We start from the raw sequence: 20,487 nt of genomic DNA, 5'->3' as shown, positions 1-20,487 counted from the left end.
GAATCCAGCTGTTTTTTTAAACAGGCGCATCATTAAAATCAATTGCAGTCAGATGTGGTAACAATTAAGTTTAACACAAGAAGAAAAGCATTGTTCTTTTTGGTTGAACTTGTCCTAGAAAAGTAATTGTTTTAAAGAGTGGGAACCCTGTACATTTCTTCTTAAAACACACACAGAAGGAATACAGAGTAACTAACGTGCTTAATTATCACTACATGCATACACACACTTACACACACATACACCTCTGCCTGATCTGATGAGGGCTTCAAAGCCAGGCAGGGCACAGCGGTCAGGCTGCTTGCCTCCGTCGGGGCCCCTTTGGTGCTTCCTTCTACAAAGAGAAACTCCAGATGCACATCAGACAGTAACAACATGCTGCCCGCCCACCCCATCTGCACCCTGCTCACTGGTGTCTTATCAGTGAGGGAGCTCGCGTCTAATAGAACATTTGATGAGATAAAGCAACTCGCTAAAACATCGTGGCTGGAGACGCCTCAGTCACAACAATCAATTGTTTTTCAAAGGTTTGGGTTATTAACTTCCAGCCTGAAGCGTAATTAAACCTAAACTGCAACTAAATGCCATCACATCACATCTCCTCTCTCTTCTCTCATCTGTCTTGACCTCAGGCAACACTGCTGCATACATACATTGTTAAATGAATGCGCTGTCTCATTTCCTAAATACTCATTCGCAGCAATCAGTTTAAATAGTGTTAAGTGTGGCTCAGTTCCAAACAAAACATTCTGCCGCATTGAATGTTGAGTTATTTTATATTGCTTTACTTTATTCTCCAGTTGGCACTTTTTTTTTTTTTTTTTTTTTTATCAGTGAGTGATGGTAAAAAGACTCTTTGTATTCATCTCTCTGCTTTTCTGTGCACCTCACAGTCACCCTGTGAAAATGTCTGTGCGGACAGAAGAAAAACAGGGGAAAGGCAGGTCTCATTATCAACAGCAGAACTGCCTTTTAGCGGCTTTTAAGCCACTTGGATAACAGCACGTCTGTTAGGTGTGAAATGTTCCTGCACTTAGGATGCAGTGTGATGCTACCTGCCCTTTGTTCATGTATCTGTTATCTCCTTCTCTACTCACAGCAGGTCTCTGAGCAGTCACAGTGACCTGCTAGGTCACTCTATTCTCCAAAAAAAAAGCCCAAAAATCTCCACATCCTGTGTTGTTGGTTTTTTTTGATAGCCGACATTAGTTTCAGAATTGCAACAGAACCTTTAAAGGTTTAATGGCCATTTAATGTTGCAGCTAAAAGCTACTTCAGCAGGAAATTGTTTTCCGAGTGGTGGGTGAACACTGGCTTAGAGAAGCTGCTCTGAAAAGAAAGTAAATGGATGGTTATAGAGTTGCTGTATAATTAAGTTGAAGGTATATACACGTGTGTGCTTCTGGGCATACATGCTACAGTAGAAATACTTAATTATAACTACGGGCATATCAATCAATGCTTTTATAGCCTGTAAATCCATTTAGAGTGGGTAATGTGTGCTAATGATAGCGGTACTCCTATGTGGTTTGTGACCTGGAGTAGCACTATGGATGTCTTGTACACTTATGTATGTGCACGTGGATGATGGGATACAAAGCATGCATATGGATTCCACTGATAAAAGCGCTAGTAAACATGGATGTAACCAACGTTATTTAATAAATCTGCTTTGTGAATGTTTTATGAGGAAGTAAATACATTCACCACTTTTGTTAGACCTACAATATCTTTTGGCGAGTTCAACTGAATGTACACATAACTTGGTGGTTACAAACTTAGTGGTATAAAATCTTTGAAAGATAGGATGTAGCCTACTGCTCTATCTGGATGATGCCTCACGTTGAAATGTGGCTTGAATCTTAGTTAGAGCAAGTGCATTTCAAATTAAGGGACTTCCTGATGCTGCAACGTACAAATTATATTTTCTGCAATGGTGTGCCTCCAACTTTGTGGCAGCAGTTTGTCCCTTTTCTGTTTGGATGCCCCCAAGCACAAAGCCAGGTCTGTAAAGAAATGTTTTTTGCAGTTTGGTGTAAAAGAACTCGACTGGCCTGTACAGAACCCTTAACCCCAACCTCATCAAACATCTGTGAACTGAGACGCCTTATCACCCAACATCACCTCACTAAGACTTTTGTGACTGAATGGAAACAAATCCCTGAAGCCAGGTTCCAACATCTGGTAGAAAGTGGTGCTTGTGTTGTGGTGGGATAAAGACTACTCTGCATTACGAAGGATAGAGCTTTTTATGGTTTTCCGTTTTCTGTCTGTGTGTTCTGATCACTGCCTGAGTTTAATACATTCTGTCAAACTAGTGGACTTTGGATCAACTAAAGATAAGGACTGCCGCAAGGATTTTGGATTATTAAACATAAAGGTCCAGTTTCTCAGACAGGGATTAAGATTAATCCTAGACAAAACACAAGATTTTGTGAAAGTATCCACTGAGCAACAAGTCTAGTGTCGGACTAGACTTAATCCCTGTCCAGCAAATGGTCCCAAAAGTGTTTCCTACCTGCTCTTCTCTACCCTGATGGACTCTAGTGACTGAGGTTTTTCTTCATCTAGCACTCCCCTCACGTTTGCTGTAACGGTCTTCAGGTTGTGACTATCACTGTTGCTGTTACCAGCGTTGCCATTCCGCCCAAATGACACAACTGTTAACACCACTTCCTAATTACACCCAACAAGGGGTTTTAACCCACTGCAAAAAAATGGTATTTTAAGAAGTAGACCTGGCTGGATCCTTAGAGACTTGCCTCATCTTGAGACTAACCTATACCACCTAGGTGGATGCAGAATATGGAGTGGATCACAGTGTATTGTGGAATTTGTAGAGATTTCCATCCTCAACTATAACTCCTGTCAATATGGAGCTATTTAATACAAAAATCTCTCACTGATAAGTCCTTCCTCATACATGACTTATCTTGGACAGGGGCCATGATGTCATGTGCTGAACTGAAACCTGGCACAAACCGAGGGACCACTCTGTGCTTAATGAGGCCTGCTGTCCTGCCTACAGCCTGCAGCTCTGGTGTTGGCGTTGCTTTAGCAATCATACACCAGGCTGAACTAAAACTGTGCAAATACCTCCTGCAAATACCTGATTTACCTATTCCATGATGGTATACTTCACATCTAGCACCTCCACCTCTCATCTAGCACCTTTCTCCTCTACTGACTCTTTGTCTCCTTGAGGATTGACTTCAAAGTCCTGATACTGACACACAAATCTATCAACAGACAGGTGCCCCATTAACCCATAAACCTGCAACCACACCCTCCGATCTACCAGCAGCTTGCTCCTCTGAGCCCCCAGTATTAAGCTTGGTACCATGGGGGCATCAAGCCTTCTGCTGTGCTGTACCGCGCTTGTGGAACAGCTTTCCTAACCATCTGAGAGCTGCAGACCATAGACTATTTTTTAAAAAGGCTTAAAAACCTGTTCTGTTAATTGTTGTGTTAGAATAAGATGCTCAGCAACCACATACAGGTGTAATGTTCAGGTGTCCAAACTTATGGAAAAACATTCACAGAGAAAATCTGCTCCCTTATACAAATTAAAGCAGTAAACAACATCCAGAAGTATTGTTCATTTGGAGCTCTTTTTCCCAGACCGACAGTAGAGATTCAACCTTAAATGCATACATGAAAACTTTCACTCTACTTGCTTGCTTTTTTTTCTTCAAAGTCAAGTTCCTTTTTCCCACTGGTTCCATTTCCAAAAGCAACAACAGTTTGATTGTAATGAATAGAAGAGGAACTTGGGTGCTTGACATGAGCAGGAAAAATCAAAACAACAGGAAGTCAACAGAAATTCAAAGGAAAAAAAATCAAGTTGATTGCAAGTGCAGTACAGAAACACATCCATCCCTACATACTGTAGCAAGATGTATCTAGCACAAACAAATCTATCCTGACGAATGATAAGTTATTGTACAAGCTGGTCAGTTGTTATTACTTACCTCAATCTTTTTGCATCCACCTCCTAGAATTGAAATAGTCCGCTGGGAATGTGATGTGTAGTTGTGGTACCTGGTGGTGCATTTATTGTGAAAGTATTGACGTATTATACACAGATGCCTGCTGGAGCAGAGAGAGCCAGGGAGGTTGTGTTTATGATGGCAATAAAGAGATTTACAGTCTCTCATAACATACAAGTGAACCATCTCTAATGTGGGATAAAGCTCTTAGTCAGTGCAGGATTTTGATGGGGTCACAAGCTTTATGAACATGTTTGAGATGGAGTAAATGATGTATGGAAGTGATTGTGTTCGTGTTTGTAATATGTGCATACAGCTTTATAGTCATGTCATGTTTATGTGACATAAAGCTTGTGTTTCTTTCCCTGTGTGTGTGTGTGTGTGTGTGTGTGTGTGTGTGTGTGTGTGTGTGTGTTGTAATAATGTTTCACCTGTGTGTTCTCTTCTCTCAGGGTGTCCGCACTGTAAAAACGCCGTCCCCCACTTCACCACCGCAGCAGAGCTCTTCAAAGAGGACCGCAAGGTAAGTGTTTCCTCTTCACACATAAAGTACAAGTGCATGCGCATTTTCACAGCGAGCTGTAAAGAGTGCTGCAGGGATCCTTCAAGCTCCAGCTCAACACTCAAAGCAACAGTCCTGCATTTTTAGAAAAAGCCATCATCTCATCAACAGTTAGTCATCTCTGTTGTCCAGCACAAAGAACATGTTGAACCCAGCATAGCACAAAGACAGGAAGCAGAGGAGAGCATTTCAAACCAGCTTTTTGACTTATTTATTTCTTAGACAGCCAAACGTAACGCATCCAAAAGGTTTCTGGGTTTTGCACTTACACTAGTGCTTAACCCAATACCATTATCGGATATTGATTGATTGAATATTTATTTCAAACATGTAAAAATGATAATGATAATAAAAACAAACAAAAAATGACACAAAACCCCCCCAGAAATGAAAGTATAATACACAGTGAAATCAATAAACACACTCTTATAAACACACTAATTTACATGCCCAAAAAGATACATACATTTTGTCTTGTATAATGCATACATTCATAATGTGTATTAATATCAAATGTAATCCTATTTACTTCTTATACTAAATATATCTATATATGCATTGACTACTCATCATTATCATATAATATATCCATATATAATTAACTAGTTAGCTTTATCGTATAAGAATATATATCATTATAAACTATCTTTATTTTACACATAAATTGACTTATCAATTAACCAAGTTATCTTTATCTTCTATAAATATATATTCAATTACATACATAAAAAACTCATTTCTCACATATATGGGTTCAGTACTGACTCAAATAGCTTGATTGGTCAGTTTAATGTGTACATTTTCTTCTCATTTGATGCAGTTGTATTGTTTTAGACTGGAATTTTATCCCTGACCAATTTGTTGCTGCATTTAAAAAGTTTATACTTGAATTGAAATTTTGAAGATTTTTAATGATAAATAACAATTCAGCAAATGTATATTCACGTATTTATTTGCTACATTATGTTTTACAAAGTTAGGAAAGCAAGTCAAGTCTGATGTTGCTAACACATGAAAGACAAACAGCTTATTCATTAAACACTGGGATCAGATCAGACCTCGGTATTGGCCGATACCCAAAGCTCACATGTTAGTATCTGGACTGAAAAAGTCCAATTGGCGCATCTCTAGCCCCCCAATATTAGGAGGGGATTTCAAAGATGCTGTATATAGTCCTGTCTGTTGTTGGTTATGAAGTGAACAACAGTCAGAGAAACCAGGTTACATGCAGCAGATCATTAACCAGATTTCTCTCCCAACCATTAAACTATAATATTTTATAATATTGATAAGAGACACTGCCTTTTTTCTTTTTAATTTGGTGTGTGAGCAGCCTGGCAGCACAGTGTCAGAGACAGGCAAGCAGACACACAGACAGAGACAGTGGAGCTTTACCTCATTACGCAAAAGAGTCTAAATTTAACAGCCAGTCAAATGTTCAGTGGGGGAAACTGGCTTATTTAGACTTTGACAGGCTACTTTGTTTTAGTTTCATTTGTCAAAAACTGGATGGAGTTATTTTAGGTACACAGACGTGTTGCACCATGTAATGATCTCTCCTTTCATCCAGCCACTCTGCATTGTGCTTTCTCTGTCTGCACTCTATTGTTATACACATGCTTACACGTGAAAAGCCAATTAGAAACCCAGTTATGTGTATACACAGTAGAGAAGTCTACCCAGGGAAACCAGCTTTCTCTAATCCACTACCCAGATTATAGAAACCAGGTTTCTGGTTCACATAAAATGAAAGAAATCAGTTTGATGGAGAAAACAGAATGTTGTCCTGGTTATTTATGTGCATGTTAACATGTGTTGTTCACCATTTCTTTAAGTACACAAGTTGCAGTGTGTAAATAACAATGTAAAAAGTAAAGCTAGCAGTTTCCCTCTGCTTCCAGTCTTTGTGCTAAGCTATGCTAAACACAACCTGCACATACAGCATGTCTGTACTGGACACACAGAAAAGAAATACATATCAGTCTCAAGTCAAGGAAACAAGCATATTTTTCAAAATAAGAGCATTCCTGTAACATGCACTCGTAAAGCATAATGAAATTACATATTTAATACTTGAAATGAGGCCAGCACACTTCCTGCAAACTGGATTAGGTGCTCATCTGTAACATGACTGAGTTAGCTATCTACTAACTGTATTATCTGTCATTTGCTGCACTTTTTCCCCTTACTCTGCTACAGTTAAATCGTTTTTATATATGTTTAATACAGTAAGCAGCTATTCATACCCCAAATCTGAAATCTTCTAACGGTGGTCTCACAACTCCTTTCATCCTCATTTTGAATATTTGTCCACGTGTTGGATAGATATTCAACCACTTAGCTAAAGAGCACAAATCTTCAGCACACTCTGGGTCACTGAAGGTTCAAACAGTCACAACAAGACACGATAATCCTCATTCTCCATCATCATCTTACTCCCTCTCATTCCTTTTCCCTCAGGACTCGTGTCCCGGCACACTCCCACTCCTCCTCCTTTTTCCCTGTAAATAGCAATACCCTTTGACTGCAGAGCTCAGTATTTCCAAACCTCTTTAAATGTGTGACTCACTCACACACTCACACGCAAACATACGCATGCTTTGAAAAAAAACAAAAACTGTTGGTGTGTGTCTGGCGGAAACTCAGCGATGCAATTCATCATCTCACGCTGATGCTAGTCATAAAAAAACAAGACGAGGTCAAAACTTTCTTAATGTTTGCACCGCTGCAGGGCTTTTAATTTGAGGAGCTGACAGGAAAAGGCAGCATCCAGCCAACCAATGGCGTAACTTCATCACTCAGTCAGTCAGTCAGTCGTGGACTTTGGTGTGCGTACAGAGCCGACCCCGTCCAAAAACACGTCCGATTGTTTAATTGTACAGTCACATTGTGATGCTTAATGTTAAGTGCACATTGTTCCAGTGGCTCTCAGGCTGCAGAGGCTCTGTCATTTGTTTGGAATTTCTCAAAATCATTGTCAGATGGAATGAAGCGGTGACGTGTCCGGACCAATTTCATCATCCCATTTTTCTGAGGCAATTCTTTGTAACATTCCTAGATAACTTTCAACTCTCAAAAGATGAGCTGTAATGTTTTTGTACTAGTCTCACAGTACTGTCCTTCAGCTGCAGCCTCAGGAGATAATACATACCTTTTTTTAGTTTTTTTTGTTGGTTCTTTCAATGTCAAAGCAAACAGTGAAATCCACAATCAGCATAAAGTATATAAAATGCTGCGAGGTACAGGTCAGTCTAACAAACATAAGCTTAATGGAACACCAAGAAAACACAATGTACTGTACTGAAAGCACCTATTGGAAAAAATATTGACTTTGTATTTTAGGAGAGAAGTTAGGACTTTCAGAACAGTCAGAGAGGTTGTTTTTTTTTTCGATATCTCGCGGCCATAACAGCTTAAGGCACTTTGGCATCGTTTCACCGTTCAGCTGTAGTGTTTGGATCTGAAAAGCTCATGATGCAATCTCTACAAGCTGCCAAACCAGGGGACCCTCCTATCGCTTGAAGGTTCTATATAAAAGCACAAGTATAAAGATCTCTTCCCCTCTCGTCGTCCCTCCAGCAGGCCGGCGGAGGTGCAAAGTTGTGTTTGTACAAGGAGTCGATCTGAGAAGCGGCCATGTGTTTACTTCCAATCCTTTCTATTTATAATGCTGAGCCCCAGTGTATTGTACCAGGCCAGTGTTGATCACAGTCTATTAGCTGCCCTTGCCTCATTTACCAAAGACAAACACAAGATAAGCTGGGGCTTTGAAGATGCAAACAATTAAAGTCCTCATTCTGTGCTTCATGGTGGCGAGGGATTTGTGTACAGGGTTTGTTTCTGAGCTCTTTGTCATTTCCCCAAAATTCCAATCAATAGCAGCATTAAAGCTGCAGATTGGCTCAAACTGCTAGATGAAAAAAAAAGAAAGCTGTCTGATGTCACTAATGAGAACAATTTTATCACAGAGTTTGACATTTATTGATGGGTTTATCTAACAAACTAAGACTGGCCTGAGGAAAATGTTTCCCTATTGATACAGCGACTTCACCTCTGCAGCTCACTGAACACTAATACACTGTGAACTAGGGCTGGGCGATATGGCCTTTTACTAATATCCCGATATTTTTGAGCCATGTCACGATACACGATATATATCTCGATATTTTGCCTTAGCCTTGAATTAACACTTTGATGCATACAATCATACCAGTATGATGATTCTACATTAAAACATTGTTCATACTACATTAATATATGCTGATTTTAAACATTCATGCCAAAAGCGTAAATCACAACTAAACAAATTCATCAAAACTGTATTTATTAAACAGCTATTAAGCAGTGGCAAAAACATGTCATTTCAAAACAAATATAGTGTCTTTTATGCATGATGTAACTAATATGACACATCAAAATAACACTAAATTAAAGTGCACATTTTGTGCATAATGCCACTAGGATATAAAGGTAGAGCTGTCTCTGCTAGGTAGATTATATCAAGTGTGTCGATGATCTTTCTGAAACCGGGCTTTTAACCACACTCACTGGGGCCATGTCTTTCTCTGTGTGGTGTGTTACTGCGGACGTTATCTCCTTCTGTTTTTCACTGTTTTAGTCGTATTGCTGTTCTGGAAAAAGAAGACGCTAGACTCAGACGCCAGACTCAGTTGCGTCAGTGCTTTCTTCAATATGTCACTGGCCGGAGATGTGCTTTTGCAGAGTTTCAAGCACACATGGTGATATAACTTTGCTGTACTACCAGCTTTTGTGGTGACGCTTTTATGGCATACTTTACATATTACGGTTATTTGTTCAACGTCCTCCCTCTTGTACCCAAACCACCGCCAGATGATGGATCCTGAATTGTTTTTTTGGGAATTAATCTCCCTCCTCCACTTGTCAATATCACCTGCTGCTCCCGCGACCTGAGATCGCTGCTACTTTTTTTTTTTTTTTTTTTTTTTTTCAAAAAAATTTTATTGAAAGTGACCAGCACATACAAATGTAAATACCATACAATACGTTGTTGCTGGTGTGAACATCAACACAACACCGAGAGAACAAAACATTAACAAAGAGATGAGAGGTGAAGGAAAAAAAAGAAAAAAAAGGAGAGAGAGAAAAATAAAAATAATATTAGCAGCAATAAAAGTAAATAAATAGTAATAAAATAAAGAGGTGCGAGAATAAATTATCAGATTACGTAAATACCTTAAAAGTACAGCATACACTCAGAGTTTTGATCGCTTTTTTGTTCTGTGAGGGGGAAATTGTTGAAATATACTGATCCATTTCTTTCATAAACACAGTGAAGTTAGGTTTTTTGCTTGTGAATTTACATTTGTGAATGTGAAATTTAGCTAACAGTAAAATCAAATTAATAAGAAAAAAAGCATCCTCATTTTTACAGCTGTGTTCATAACAACCAAATAAAACATGTTTATAGTATAAGACAAGGTCTGGGAAAATACAGGTAACTATAAATCTATTAATCTCATTCCACAGATCATGAGTAAATTCACAGTACCAAAAAAGATGAGAACATGTTTCAGGAAGAGCTTCACAGAAGGAGCATTTTACATCAATATCATTCTTTAATTTTTGTAAGAAATGTTTGACTGGATAGAATCTATGTATCAGTTTAAATGAAACTTCCTTTACCTTATTAGTTAGAAGAAACTTTTGTGGTAACGACCAAACTTTTTTCCAGTTAATATTACTAACAAAATTGCTCCAGTAAAATGTTGCTGCAGGAGCAGAAACCAAATCCCCTTGAAACAGGGCTCTTACCTTTGAATTCATACGTTTATTAAAAGAAAAGCAAAATTTACCTAATGGGGTTTCTAATGGATCAGAAGGTGACAATGAAACGGGTGGAGAGTGGTCAGCATTCTTAAATAATATACACAGACCAGATGGGATTGCATCAAAGATTACAGCAAATTCTTTTGGAGTTACAGGTAAATTATAGCGGGCGAGAAATTCAGAGTAACTGTACAAAAGTCCCCTACAATTAAACAATTGACTCACTAAAAGAATACCGTTGGTGAACCATTTATCATAAAATAGTGACTTATTCTTGTACAAGATGTTAGTTATTCCAAATATAGCATTTCTGTGGGGAAAAATTATGTTTGTAAATCAGCGCCCAAGCTAAAAGTACCTGCTGATGAAAGTTGGACAGTTTAAGTGGGATTTTTTGAATATTATAATTACAAAGCAGAATGAACTTAAGGCCACCCAAATGGGAAAAGACATGATGAGAGATAAAGTTCCAGATAGAGGTTGGATTTTTTAGATATTGTTTAATCCAGTTTATTTTAAATGTATTATTAAGAGAGCTGAAGTCTATAAAATTTAGTCCACCTTTGTCATATTCATTTAAAACAACAGATTTTCGCATGTAGTGTGTTTTGTTTTTCCATAAGAAGTTGCTGAGCATCCTATCAATAGATTTACATATGGAGTTATTCACATACAATGATTGAGCAGCATAGGTGAGCCGTGAAATTCCTTCTGCCTTAGTGAGCAGAACCCTGCCCCTCAGAGATAAGTCTCTTTGTAGCCAGTGGTTGAGGACTTTTTGTGTTTTTTCAATAATTGGAACCAAATTTGAAGTGCCTCTGAGCTTCCTATCTTTAACAATTTGAACACCAAGATATGTAACAGAGTCTCTGACAGGAATGTGAAAAATTGAGGACACTGTACCGTTATTTACTGGTAACAGTTCACATTTGTTAAGATTAAGATAAAGCCCAGATGCTTTAGAGAAGGACTGGATAGTTTTGACTGCGACTGACACTTGAGAGGCATCCTTAAGAAATAAAGCTGTATCATCTGCCAGCTGATTGATGATTATTTCCCTATTGGCAATAGTAATACCTTTTAGAGGGCAGGCTTTGATCTGTAGATTAAGTAGTTGTACAGCTAGAAGAAAGAGGTATACAGACAGAGGGCACCCTTGACGAACACCACGATTTAAGGGAAATCTTGGAGAGGTACCATGACTTAATTTAATAGAACTATTTCCATTTGTATATAATGTTTTTACTGCTTTACAAAAGAAATTGCCAAAACCAAATTTATTTAGAGTTACCATCATAAAATCATGCTCTAAGGAATCAAAAGCTTTATAAAAGTCTAGGAAAAGAATATAACTGTCGTCTTGAATAAGATCTGAGTAATCTAATACATCTAAAACTAACCTTACATTATTAGAGATATGTCTGTTTTGCATAAATCCTGATTGACACTCATCTATTATGGTATCTAGTGTAGATTTAAGCCTGTTAGCTAATACAAGTGCAAAAATTTTGTAATCATTATTTAATAATGATATTGGGCGCCAATTATCTAATACGAGGTGATCTTTCTTAGGTTTAGGGATGAGGGTGATAAGACCTTGACATAGTGTAGGGGGGAGTGAACCTCTGTCTATACTTTCTGCATATACTTCTTTTAGGAATGGGGCTAAATTTTCACAGAACTGCTTATAAAATTCGGCTGTAAAACCATCTATTCCAGGTGATTTATTAATCTTTAAATGATTTATAGCATTGATGATTTCATTCAAAACAATAGGTTGGTCGCAAGAAAAACTATCTGTTTCACTCAGTTGATTAATATTAGGAATAGAATCGAAGAAGTCAGAGCTATATTGATGGCAGTACTTGGAGGTATAGAGATTACCGTAAAATTCAGCACAATAATTAGCTATTCTTTGTTGATCTTCAGTAATTAAACCATTTATTTTCAATTGCTGTATAGTATTGTTTTTAGCTTGGTGTTTTTCTAATCTAAAAAAGTAGGCAGAGTTCTGCTCCCCTTCTTCAAGCCACTTTCTACGTGATCTAACAAATGCTCCCTCAGCTTTTCGCTTGTAAATTTCATCCAACCTATGTTGTTGCTCAGTGAGCTCAATCTTTTCTGACTCACTAAGAGCCTCTAGTGGTTTGGATAATAAAGAACTAATCTTAAGTATTGTATCATTTTCTTCTGCTTTTCGCGCTTTTGCTAAGTCTCCACTGTATTTCCTGAGATATTTAGCAATCTCATATTTCATTAATTCCCAATTATTGCTATATACATTTTCAATCAGAGCTTTGTTCCAATAGTGTCTGATCAATCTTTCAATTTCAGTAGTTACATCTTTATATTTGAGAATGGTGCTATTAAGTTTCCAATATGAGGATTTAACAGGGGAGGGGGAAGACAATAAAGGAATATTTATACTGATAGTTTTATGATCAGATAACGGCGAAGGCAGAATGTCTGTTAAGGCATTTTTCAGATCTTTAGAGACCAGCCAGTAATCTATACGTGACAAACTAGACATTGACTTATTGGACCATGTATAAGATTTCTGTGATACATGTGTATCTCTCCAAACATCAGTTAAAATAAATCTATCAATAAACCTCTTCAAATGAGAACTGGAGGAGTCAGCGTTTCTTGGTGGCCACCTGTCCAATTGATTATCCAGTGCAATGTTGAAATCTCCACCAAATAGTATTGAAGAATTTGGAAATTTTGAAAGCCAGTGGAGCAGTCGATTTTCTAATGTATCAATGTAAGTGATATTTTCTGTTTGCGAGTTAAACCCATACACATTAATTAAGATGTAATATAAATTAGCGATCTCAAGAACAAGGAGAATAAAGTGACCATCTTTGTCACATTCTGAAAATAAAACTTTCCCATTAAAACGGTTTCTCAAAATGCAAACACCAGCTGAGCGTTCTGAACCATGGGACATCCATAGATCCCCCCCCCACTGTGACCTCCAAAAATTAAGATCTTGCTCAGTTGAGTGAGATTCTTGTATAAAACAGAAGTCAGTGTTATACTGTTTACAATAAAGAAATGTAGCTTTACGTTTGATATGGTTTCTTAGACCTCTCGCATTTAGTGAAATAACAGATAAAGACATAAGGGATAAGAAGGAAAAATAGAAATGTAAAAAAGATTAAGTGCTAGACCAAGTAAAGGAAATTTACGGTCCTTAAGAGTGTACTTACTAACCAGGAGATGAGAAGAGCAAACCCTTTTTTAAACAGTTGCGAACCTATGGTGTGGTTTCAAGTAGAGGAATAAACTGAGGAGATAATAAAATATGCTTACTTATATGCTTTTTTTTTTCTTTTTTCTTTTTTTCTTCTCTTTTGAGCAGAGTTGCATTTTTAGGCAGGTAAACAACTAAAAAACAGCTGCATTAGACTGTATCTAGAAACATCTTTTATAATGTATCTTAAAAATAATAGTAATATTTGTAAGTAAACTAAAAAATAGCAGCTTTTAACTTGAAGGCACTTTATTCCTTACTAGGATTACCTTGCTATTGAAATGTTATGCCCATTGTTAAAAATATATATTTATATAAAAAAAAACATACAACCCTCAGGCTCTGGCATTATTCGAGAAGAGAGAAGAAATGAAAGGTCATATTGCAAACCTTACTGATAACATCTCATTGGCTCACCAGTCATATTTCTATGGTGGGAAAATTTCAGTTCCATTTACAAAAGCACGGCCACCAACGAAGAAAGCCAGCTTGTTTTCTTTGCGTGCCTTTTCCACAGCGGGCCACAGCTGGTTCCTCTTGAGTCTGTCCTCTGCCGACAAGTCCTCAGCTAGCTTCAGGTTGTTGTTCTTCAGGAAGGATGATTTCTTCGCCGCATGCCAGATGGCATCGCGGTAAATGCGAGAGGTGAACTGCATTATGATGCCTCTGGGTTGGTTGTTGGTTGGCTTCCTGGGCCCAAGGCGATGCACCGTGTCAACGACGTCTGGTAGTTTATCTTTGGCCTCTGGTAGAAGAGCCTGGCACACCTGGATGACTTCCTTTCGAACGTCTTGCTTTTCTTTCTCTTCCAAGCCATAGAGTTTCAGGTTCCAGCGGCGGGAATAGCTCTCCAGATGAGCTAAGCGCTTCTCTCGTGTGTCATGGCTTGCTTCGTGTTCTTTAATCTTTGACTCGACGCGATCAACTCTGTGCTTCACGGTCTTAATGTCAGCAGAGATAAACTCAAAAGCCTCCTGGAGACCTGTAATCTGTGTAGCGTTTTCTTTGACCGCTTCTTTTACCTCTGTAATCACTCTTGAGTTGCCACTAACCATCTTTTCCAGGGCGTCCGCTCTGTTGTTTATCAGTTGCGAGAGAGAGGAGAACTGGGACAGGATGGCAGCCGTCTCCGTGTCTTCAACTCTTCTCTGTTTAACTGCAGGAGGCTTCGACGGTGTAATGGGTAGAGGTGGAAACTCTTCTTCCATGAGTGATACCTGTACTTGGTCGTTGTTCGCATCGAAGTAGTCATGCATGGTGTCAATGAGTGCATTCTTGGCTCCAGTTAGCCCGTCAGGAGCGGGAGGCGTGGGCGTAGCAGGCTTGCTAGCACAGTTAGCAGTGCTCGCTAGCATCTTCAAAGCATCACTTTTTCTTTTCTCAGAAGTTTTCGTTTTGGATTTCGACATTCTCCAGAAGTATCCGGGTGAAGATACAGTCGTTATCAATTAAGGTAGTTCGTCTGTTCGCACTTTACACTTTTAAAAATCAGTTAGGTTTGCGGAGCTCGTCCAAACGCGGGTGATTAGAGCGCCATCTTGGCTGCCGCTCTCGAGATCGCTGCTACTGCTGCTACATGCTGCCGGGCATATGACGTTGCACGCACAACAGAATGTGATGTACGTACCTAGGTGCGCTTGTTTTATCTCTCTGTGCGGAGAGATGAGAGAGTGAGAGAAACCTGTAGTTCAACGGGCCGCGACTAAAAACAAACTGCGTGTAAATTGAATGTATACTCGAATATTCACGATATAGTCATTTTCTACATCCCACAGAGAACAAGCCGCGATACATCGAGTATACTCGATATATCGCCCAGCCCTACTGTGAACCATCAATGTTTAACATGACCTCATTTTGATCAAGTAGAAAGAGTTTTTGCTTCCTAACTTGAGTTTGATAGTTACAGTTCAGAATAATCATTTAATGTGAGAAATGATCATTTCAGTTCATTGCCAGTATTAGTTTAATAGTTTTGGGCATGATTGTTGTGCTCTTTTTTTTTGACCTCCAAATAAATAACGGAATTGTTAATATACTAGAATAATGGCAGTATCAGAAGTCTTTGTATATCCTGCTGTTGTAGTTTGTCTTATAGATATCTGATATGTATCTTTACTAGAAAGTGCTGGAATGTTTAATTCTAGCATACTTTTTGGAGATTATTCACTGTAAATACAAACAGATGAGATTCATTTATTTATGCTCAAACAACATAGTTGGCGTTATCTTATTTTGCCCTGAACAGTGTCTGCGGGCATTCCTGTTAAGTAAGGTGACCTGAGAGGTGAAACACAGGGAAAAAGATGAGAGGTTTTTCATACTGGAAATTTCCATTAGTTTTGTATGTTTTAATTGAGCACAGACGGCAGGTATGGCTCCTTGTTTGGATTAAAATACAGGAATAAATAAATAAGAAGGAAAAGTTTGTTAAGTTATGTAACTATAGTCTCTTTTTTTATATGGCTGATACAATTATAATCGTCCATCTGCTCCAATATCACTCTTGCAGACCACTTTGTGTCATCCATGTTCAGTACTTTAACCCTTACATGCTGTTCGGGTTTAAATTTGAGCCGTTTTGACATGTGACAGCTGTAAGAACTCCACAAATGTCTTTTACTCTGAAATTTGATGACTTTACCTAAAGTGGCCCAAAATGCACTAAATTGAAAATATTTGTAATGTTCTACTTTTGTATAGATGCTACAAATGTTTGTCCATTGAGGCTGCTCTGTGTTAAATCTACTGACATGTGTTTTAGTGAAATGAATAATTAATAGTTTTAATAAGATAGTAGTGTTTATGATGTAGCAGTGAAGACTGATGGTTCTAATGGTTATACAATAAACCCCACACTTCCATAAAGTTCTGCTCATTTTCACTTTACATGAAATACATTTCCATCATTATTGCTATGTTATATTTTCATGTCTTAGGTAAAATAGGACATGATATTGTGTGATAGGAGATGTTTTTGGTGTAAAAACTAAAAACTACACTCTCTCTGCTCTCTGAAACATGAATCAAGGTTTAATTACATTTATTGATCAGTCAGATCCACTATTGATGCTTTCTAAACACATTAGGTATAGACACTTTTTACGAGGAGATTTTTCGACTGGGTCAAAGTTGACTCAGAACGTACTGAGGGTGCAGAATATGAACAGTGTGTAAAGAGATAAAGTAAAGGAACTGTTTGAGAACAGAGTGAGTTCTGAGTTTGATCATTGTCACAGAGTGAGCCCAGCAGACCAGCTGTTAATATGCTGCTCCTCACAAATTTTGCAGTCCGATCAATTACATAGTGTGTGGTCCTCCGTCACTTGAAGATAGATCAATAGCGGAATTGGCTGCAGACCCTTGAAAAACAACAACTCCACGTCTTAATTTTCCCATGTCAATTCACAGCAACTGTGATTGATTACATGCAGGGATGAGCAGTCAGATGGAGACAGTAGCTACATTATGTCACTGGTTGATTCTTCTGTTGTTGCTGTTGGTTAAAGTACTCCATGTGTATCTCATACTGTCCTAACTCAGAGCTGGTCAAATAGAAAAAGCTGCCAAGTACACTTTCTGGCACTATTATTAGTAATGATTTTAGCTTGTTGCTTGTTACAGACGTGTTTTTGACTAGAAGTATCTATCTACATGAATGAGTAGGAGTGTTGTAGGCTAAATTTCATTGAAGTTCGTTCTCCTTTTTTTGTTAGTGAACTCTTCAGTACGGCTGAAAACAGTCCTTCAAAATGTGTTTTTGCTGCAGCACATAAAGGTTTAGTTTAAGACACCTGTTTAACAGACCCTAGGTGGGGGATTTTCTTTTATACACTATTTCTTTCCTAGTGTTGCTTTTTGTTAACAGATGGCATCAACACTCAATAACAATGTACTCCATTCAAAATATGTTGGCACTCCTGCAGATTCTTAACATTTGAGTGTTTGTATTTGCATAAGAAGAAAAAACAAAACAAAGAGGCACTTGTATTCTGTAATTAGGACAAGAAGTTTTAATCATCACTTCACGGTAGAATGTGCGGAGAAAGTGTCTCATAACATTTTCCTTCCTGTCATTTCCACACACACACACACACACACACACACACCTCCAGAAGACAGACGGACGAGGGCAGCGATTATTCGATGGTGACAAGTTGAATGTGCGGCGCTCAGTGCCCTGAGAGAGAGGGTGACATTTCAGCTGTCCAAAAGGACACGCAGAGTGAGCCATGTATCAGCGAGGCGGCGTGTTCGCCTCATTGGGGCAGCTTGTCGCTAATCGATGAAACGGCCTCGCAACATAAATCTCCCATGTTGTTTTTATGTGGGAGTGATTGTTGTGGGATTTTTTTTTTTTTCTTCCGCCACCCGCTCCAAACAGTTTAGCTGAAGAGCGATGTATCATGTCATGGCTTGTAACATAGAAAAGACAAACAGGAGGTCTAAATTTGGATGAGGAGCTGCTTGTAAATGCACATTTTACTGTTGCTGTAAAATGAACCCTTCTATCACATTCTCCTCTAATAGTCAGCATGTGTATTTTTTTTGTATTGATCTTCAATTATAATAAAGTTTTGTGGTTCTGAATATACAGTGAGTGCCGAAGAGACTCAGAAACAATGACAAATTGAACCAAAACAATAAAAATGCCAAGTGTGTTTTAAATTCATTGTTATAGAACAATAAGAGAACTTATTTATAACATCAATACTTTTTATATAAGTGTCTTTATTTAGAAGATACATTCAAGTGAAGGGAAATATTCCTGAGCAGTTTCAGACTTACTTTAAGTTCTCATTTGCAGAGGTCAAATTTCGATACAATTTAGGTGGGACCGAATTATGGACAGGGTTTCTCCACCTGACAAAAAACTGTTACAAAAGAAGAAGAACGTTTAACGCTGCTTTCTAATTGCTTTTCTCCATCTATCTATGTTTCATTAGTTTCACTCATACTGTAGTTGTCATGTATCATATACAGATACAGAAACCTATATCCTCCTCACAAACACATGTACACACTCTCACACTCATTTTAACTCATGTTATTATTTAGTTTCAATCAATTTATTGTCTGTAACATGGTGACATGTTAACAGTTTTTAGGTGGAGGCTTCAAATGAGCCCATTCAGGTTTTCTGCTTCTACCTACACTGTATATTATCTGTTCTTTTTTATTTTTAGTGTATTTTTAATATATGCAGTTGCCGATATTTCCAGTTTTACATTATAATGAACCACGTTTAGCATTATTTTTATTATCAGAGAACAGTAGCAGGACCTATTGTTCATTGTGTAACTTCTCCACAAGTTGTTGAATTATATTTGATATAACAGCTCACTGAACTGTGTGTGTGTGTGTGTGTGTGTGTGTGTGTGTGTGTGTGTGTGTGTGTGTGTGTGTGTGTGTGTGTGTGTGTGTGTGTGTGTGTGTGTGTGTGTGTGTGTGTGTGTGTGTGTGTGTGTGTGTGTGTGTGCTTCCTCAGATTGCATATGCTGCTGTGGACTGTACGAGAGGCCAGAACCATGAGCTCTGTAAGCAGGAAGGGGTGGAGGGATACCCAACCTTCAACTACTACAACTACGGCAAGTTTGTGGAAAAATACAACGGAGATCGTGGGGTAAGTTACACCATACCACATCCTCTCATACTCATACACTAATCTATGTCACCTATGAGACCGTGTGCACGATCGGTATATAAAGACAAACCCTTCCTTTGCTTCGGCACCAAAATAAGCTGTCGCTGACTGGTAAACCTCACAACTGGTTTAGACCTATGAATTAATAATATGGCACGCATGAGCTCTGCGCATAAGCTCCATGAACACACCGCAGAGTTCAGAGCCTGATGAGAATGCTAATTTGGCTACTTTAAAAAGATTTCTAAGATCAATTCAGTCTTTGCTTGTTTGTGTCACGCTACATGGTTTACTTCATTAATGAGGAATCTGGCTGCTGGTTTTCACTCGCTGTGCAAAAAAATGTGTATTCAGTTTCTGTAGCATTTCAGAAGTAATCTACTGGATATTGTTCATCTTGTTTTGTTTTAGTGTACAGATGAACTCAAGTAGACAGAAATAGTGTTTTAACTGGATTATTTATGACAAAAGAACTCTCAAGAGCCATAATCATGTACACAGCTCAGTCCAACCTTAAGTGGAGTATAAGACAAGTGTTGACAGCGGAGAATAATGCAAGCAGTTTTTGGATAGGGGTTCATATTGTGGATAGGGATTTCAGCAAATTGACCCCGAACTTGGCAACAATATTCAGAGTCTGTGTTTACTTATCAGGCCAAGATTAGCTAATGTTTACTGACGAGTTAAAAAAGGGAGGGCATTTGAAGACTAACAATGTTTCAAGCTTTGAAAGGATCAGTAAAGGTTGAGTTATTGTCCCTCTCTAACCCACAGGAGGGGGGTTTCACCACCTTCATGCGCAGCCTGAGAGGACGCGACCAGGAAAAGGTCGGCAAGAAGAAGGAGGAGCTCTGAGGGGGGGGGCGGCGTGCACTGTACAGTTTGTCATTGCACTGTGACCCTCGACACCCCCACCCCACCCCCCCACGCCCCCATCCCCCACCCCCACTGGCGAGGGCCCCTATCAGCACTGACACAGGAGACTTGATGACCTCAATGGAAGGCTATTTTTTATACCGTGGTGATCACGTTTGTAATAATACCAACAGAGTACCTACAGTCAGAACGACCACTTGACACTTCTGATGGGCAGAAAATACACAGACAAAAAAACCCTTCCTTTTTTTTCTCTCTTTCTTTCTCTTTTTTATTGTTTTTTTTGTTTTTGTTGCCCAAACACTGTGACTGCATATGTGAAAAGCTCCACCCTATACTGTATCTATGCAAT

General features: G+C 38.6%; 1 protein-coding gene across 1 annotated transcript in view; it reads left to right on the top strand.

The window, feature by feature from the left end:
- pdia5 (protein disulfide isomerase family A, member 5) overlaps positions 1 to 20,199 on the top strand; it is a 73,575-nt gene extending 53,376 nt beyond the window's left edge. Inside the window, exons 15-17 of the mRNA XM_053328611.1 lie at positions 4,442 to 4,512; positions 19,104 to 19,238; positions 20,034 to 20,199. Of these exons, the coding sequence (XP_053184586.1) occupies positions 4,442 to 4,512; positions 19,104 to 19,238; positions 20,034 to 20,114 (287 nt within the window). The 3' untranslated portion in view covers positions 20,115 to 20,199. The remainder of the gene's footprint in view (positions 1 to 4,441; positions 4,513 to 19,103; positions 19,239 to 20,033) is intronic.
- Positions 20,200 to 20,487: the final 288 nt, after the last annotated feature.

The sequence above is a fragment of the Scomber japonicus genome, chromosome 11 (assembly GCF_027409825.1).
Source record: "Scomber japonicus isolate fScoJap1 chromosome 11, fScoJap1.pri, whole genome shotgun sequence".
NCBI lineage: Eukaryota > Metazoa > Chordata > Actinopteri > Scombriformes > Scombridae > Scomber > Scomber japonicus.
This window is presented reverse-complemented; position numbering and strand designations above follow the sequence as displayed.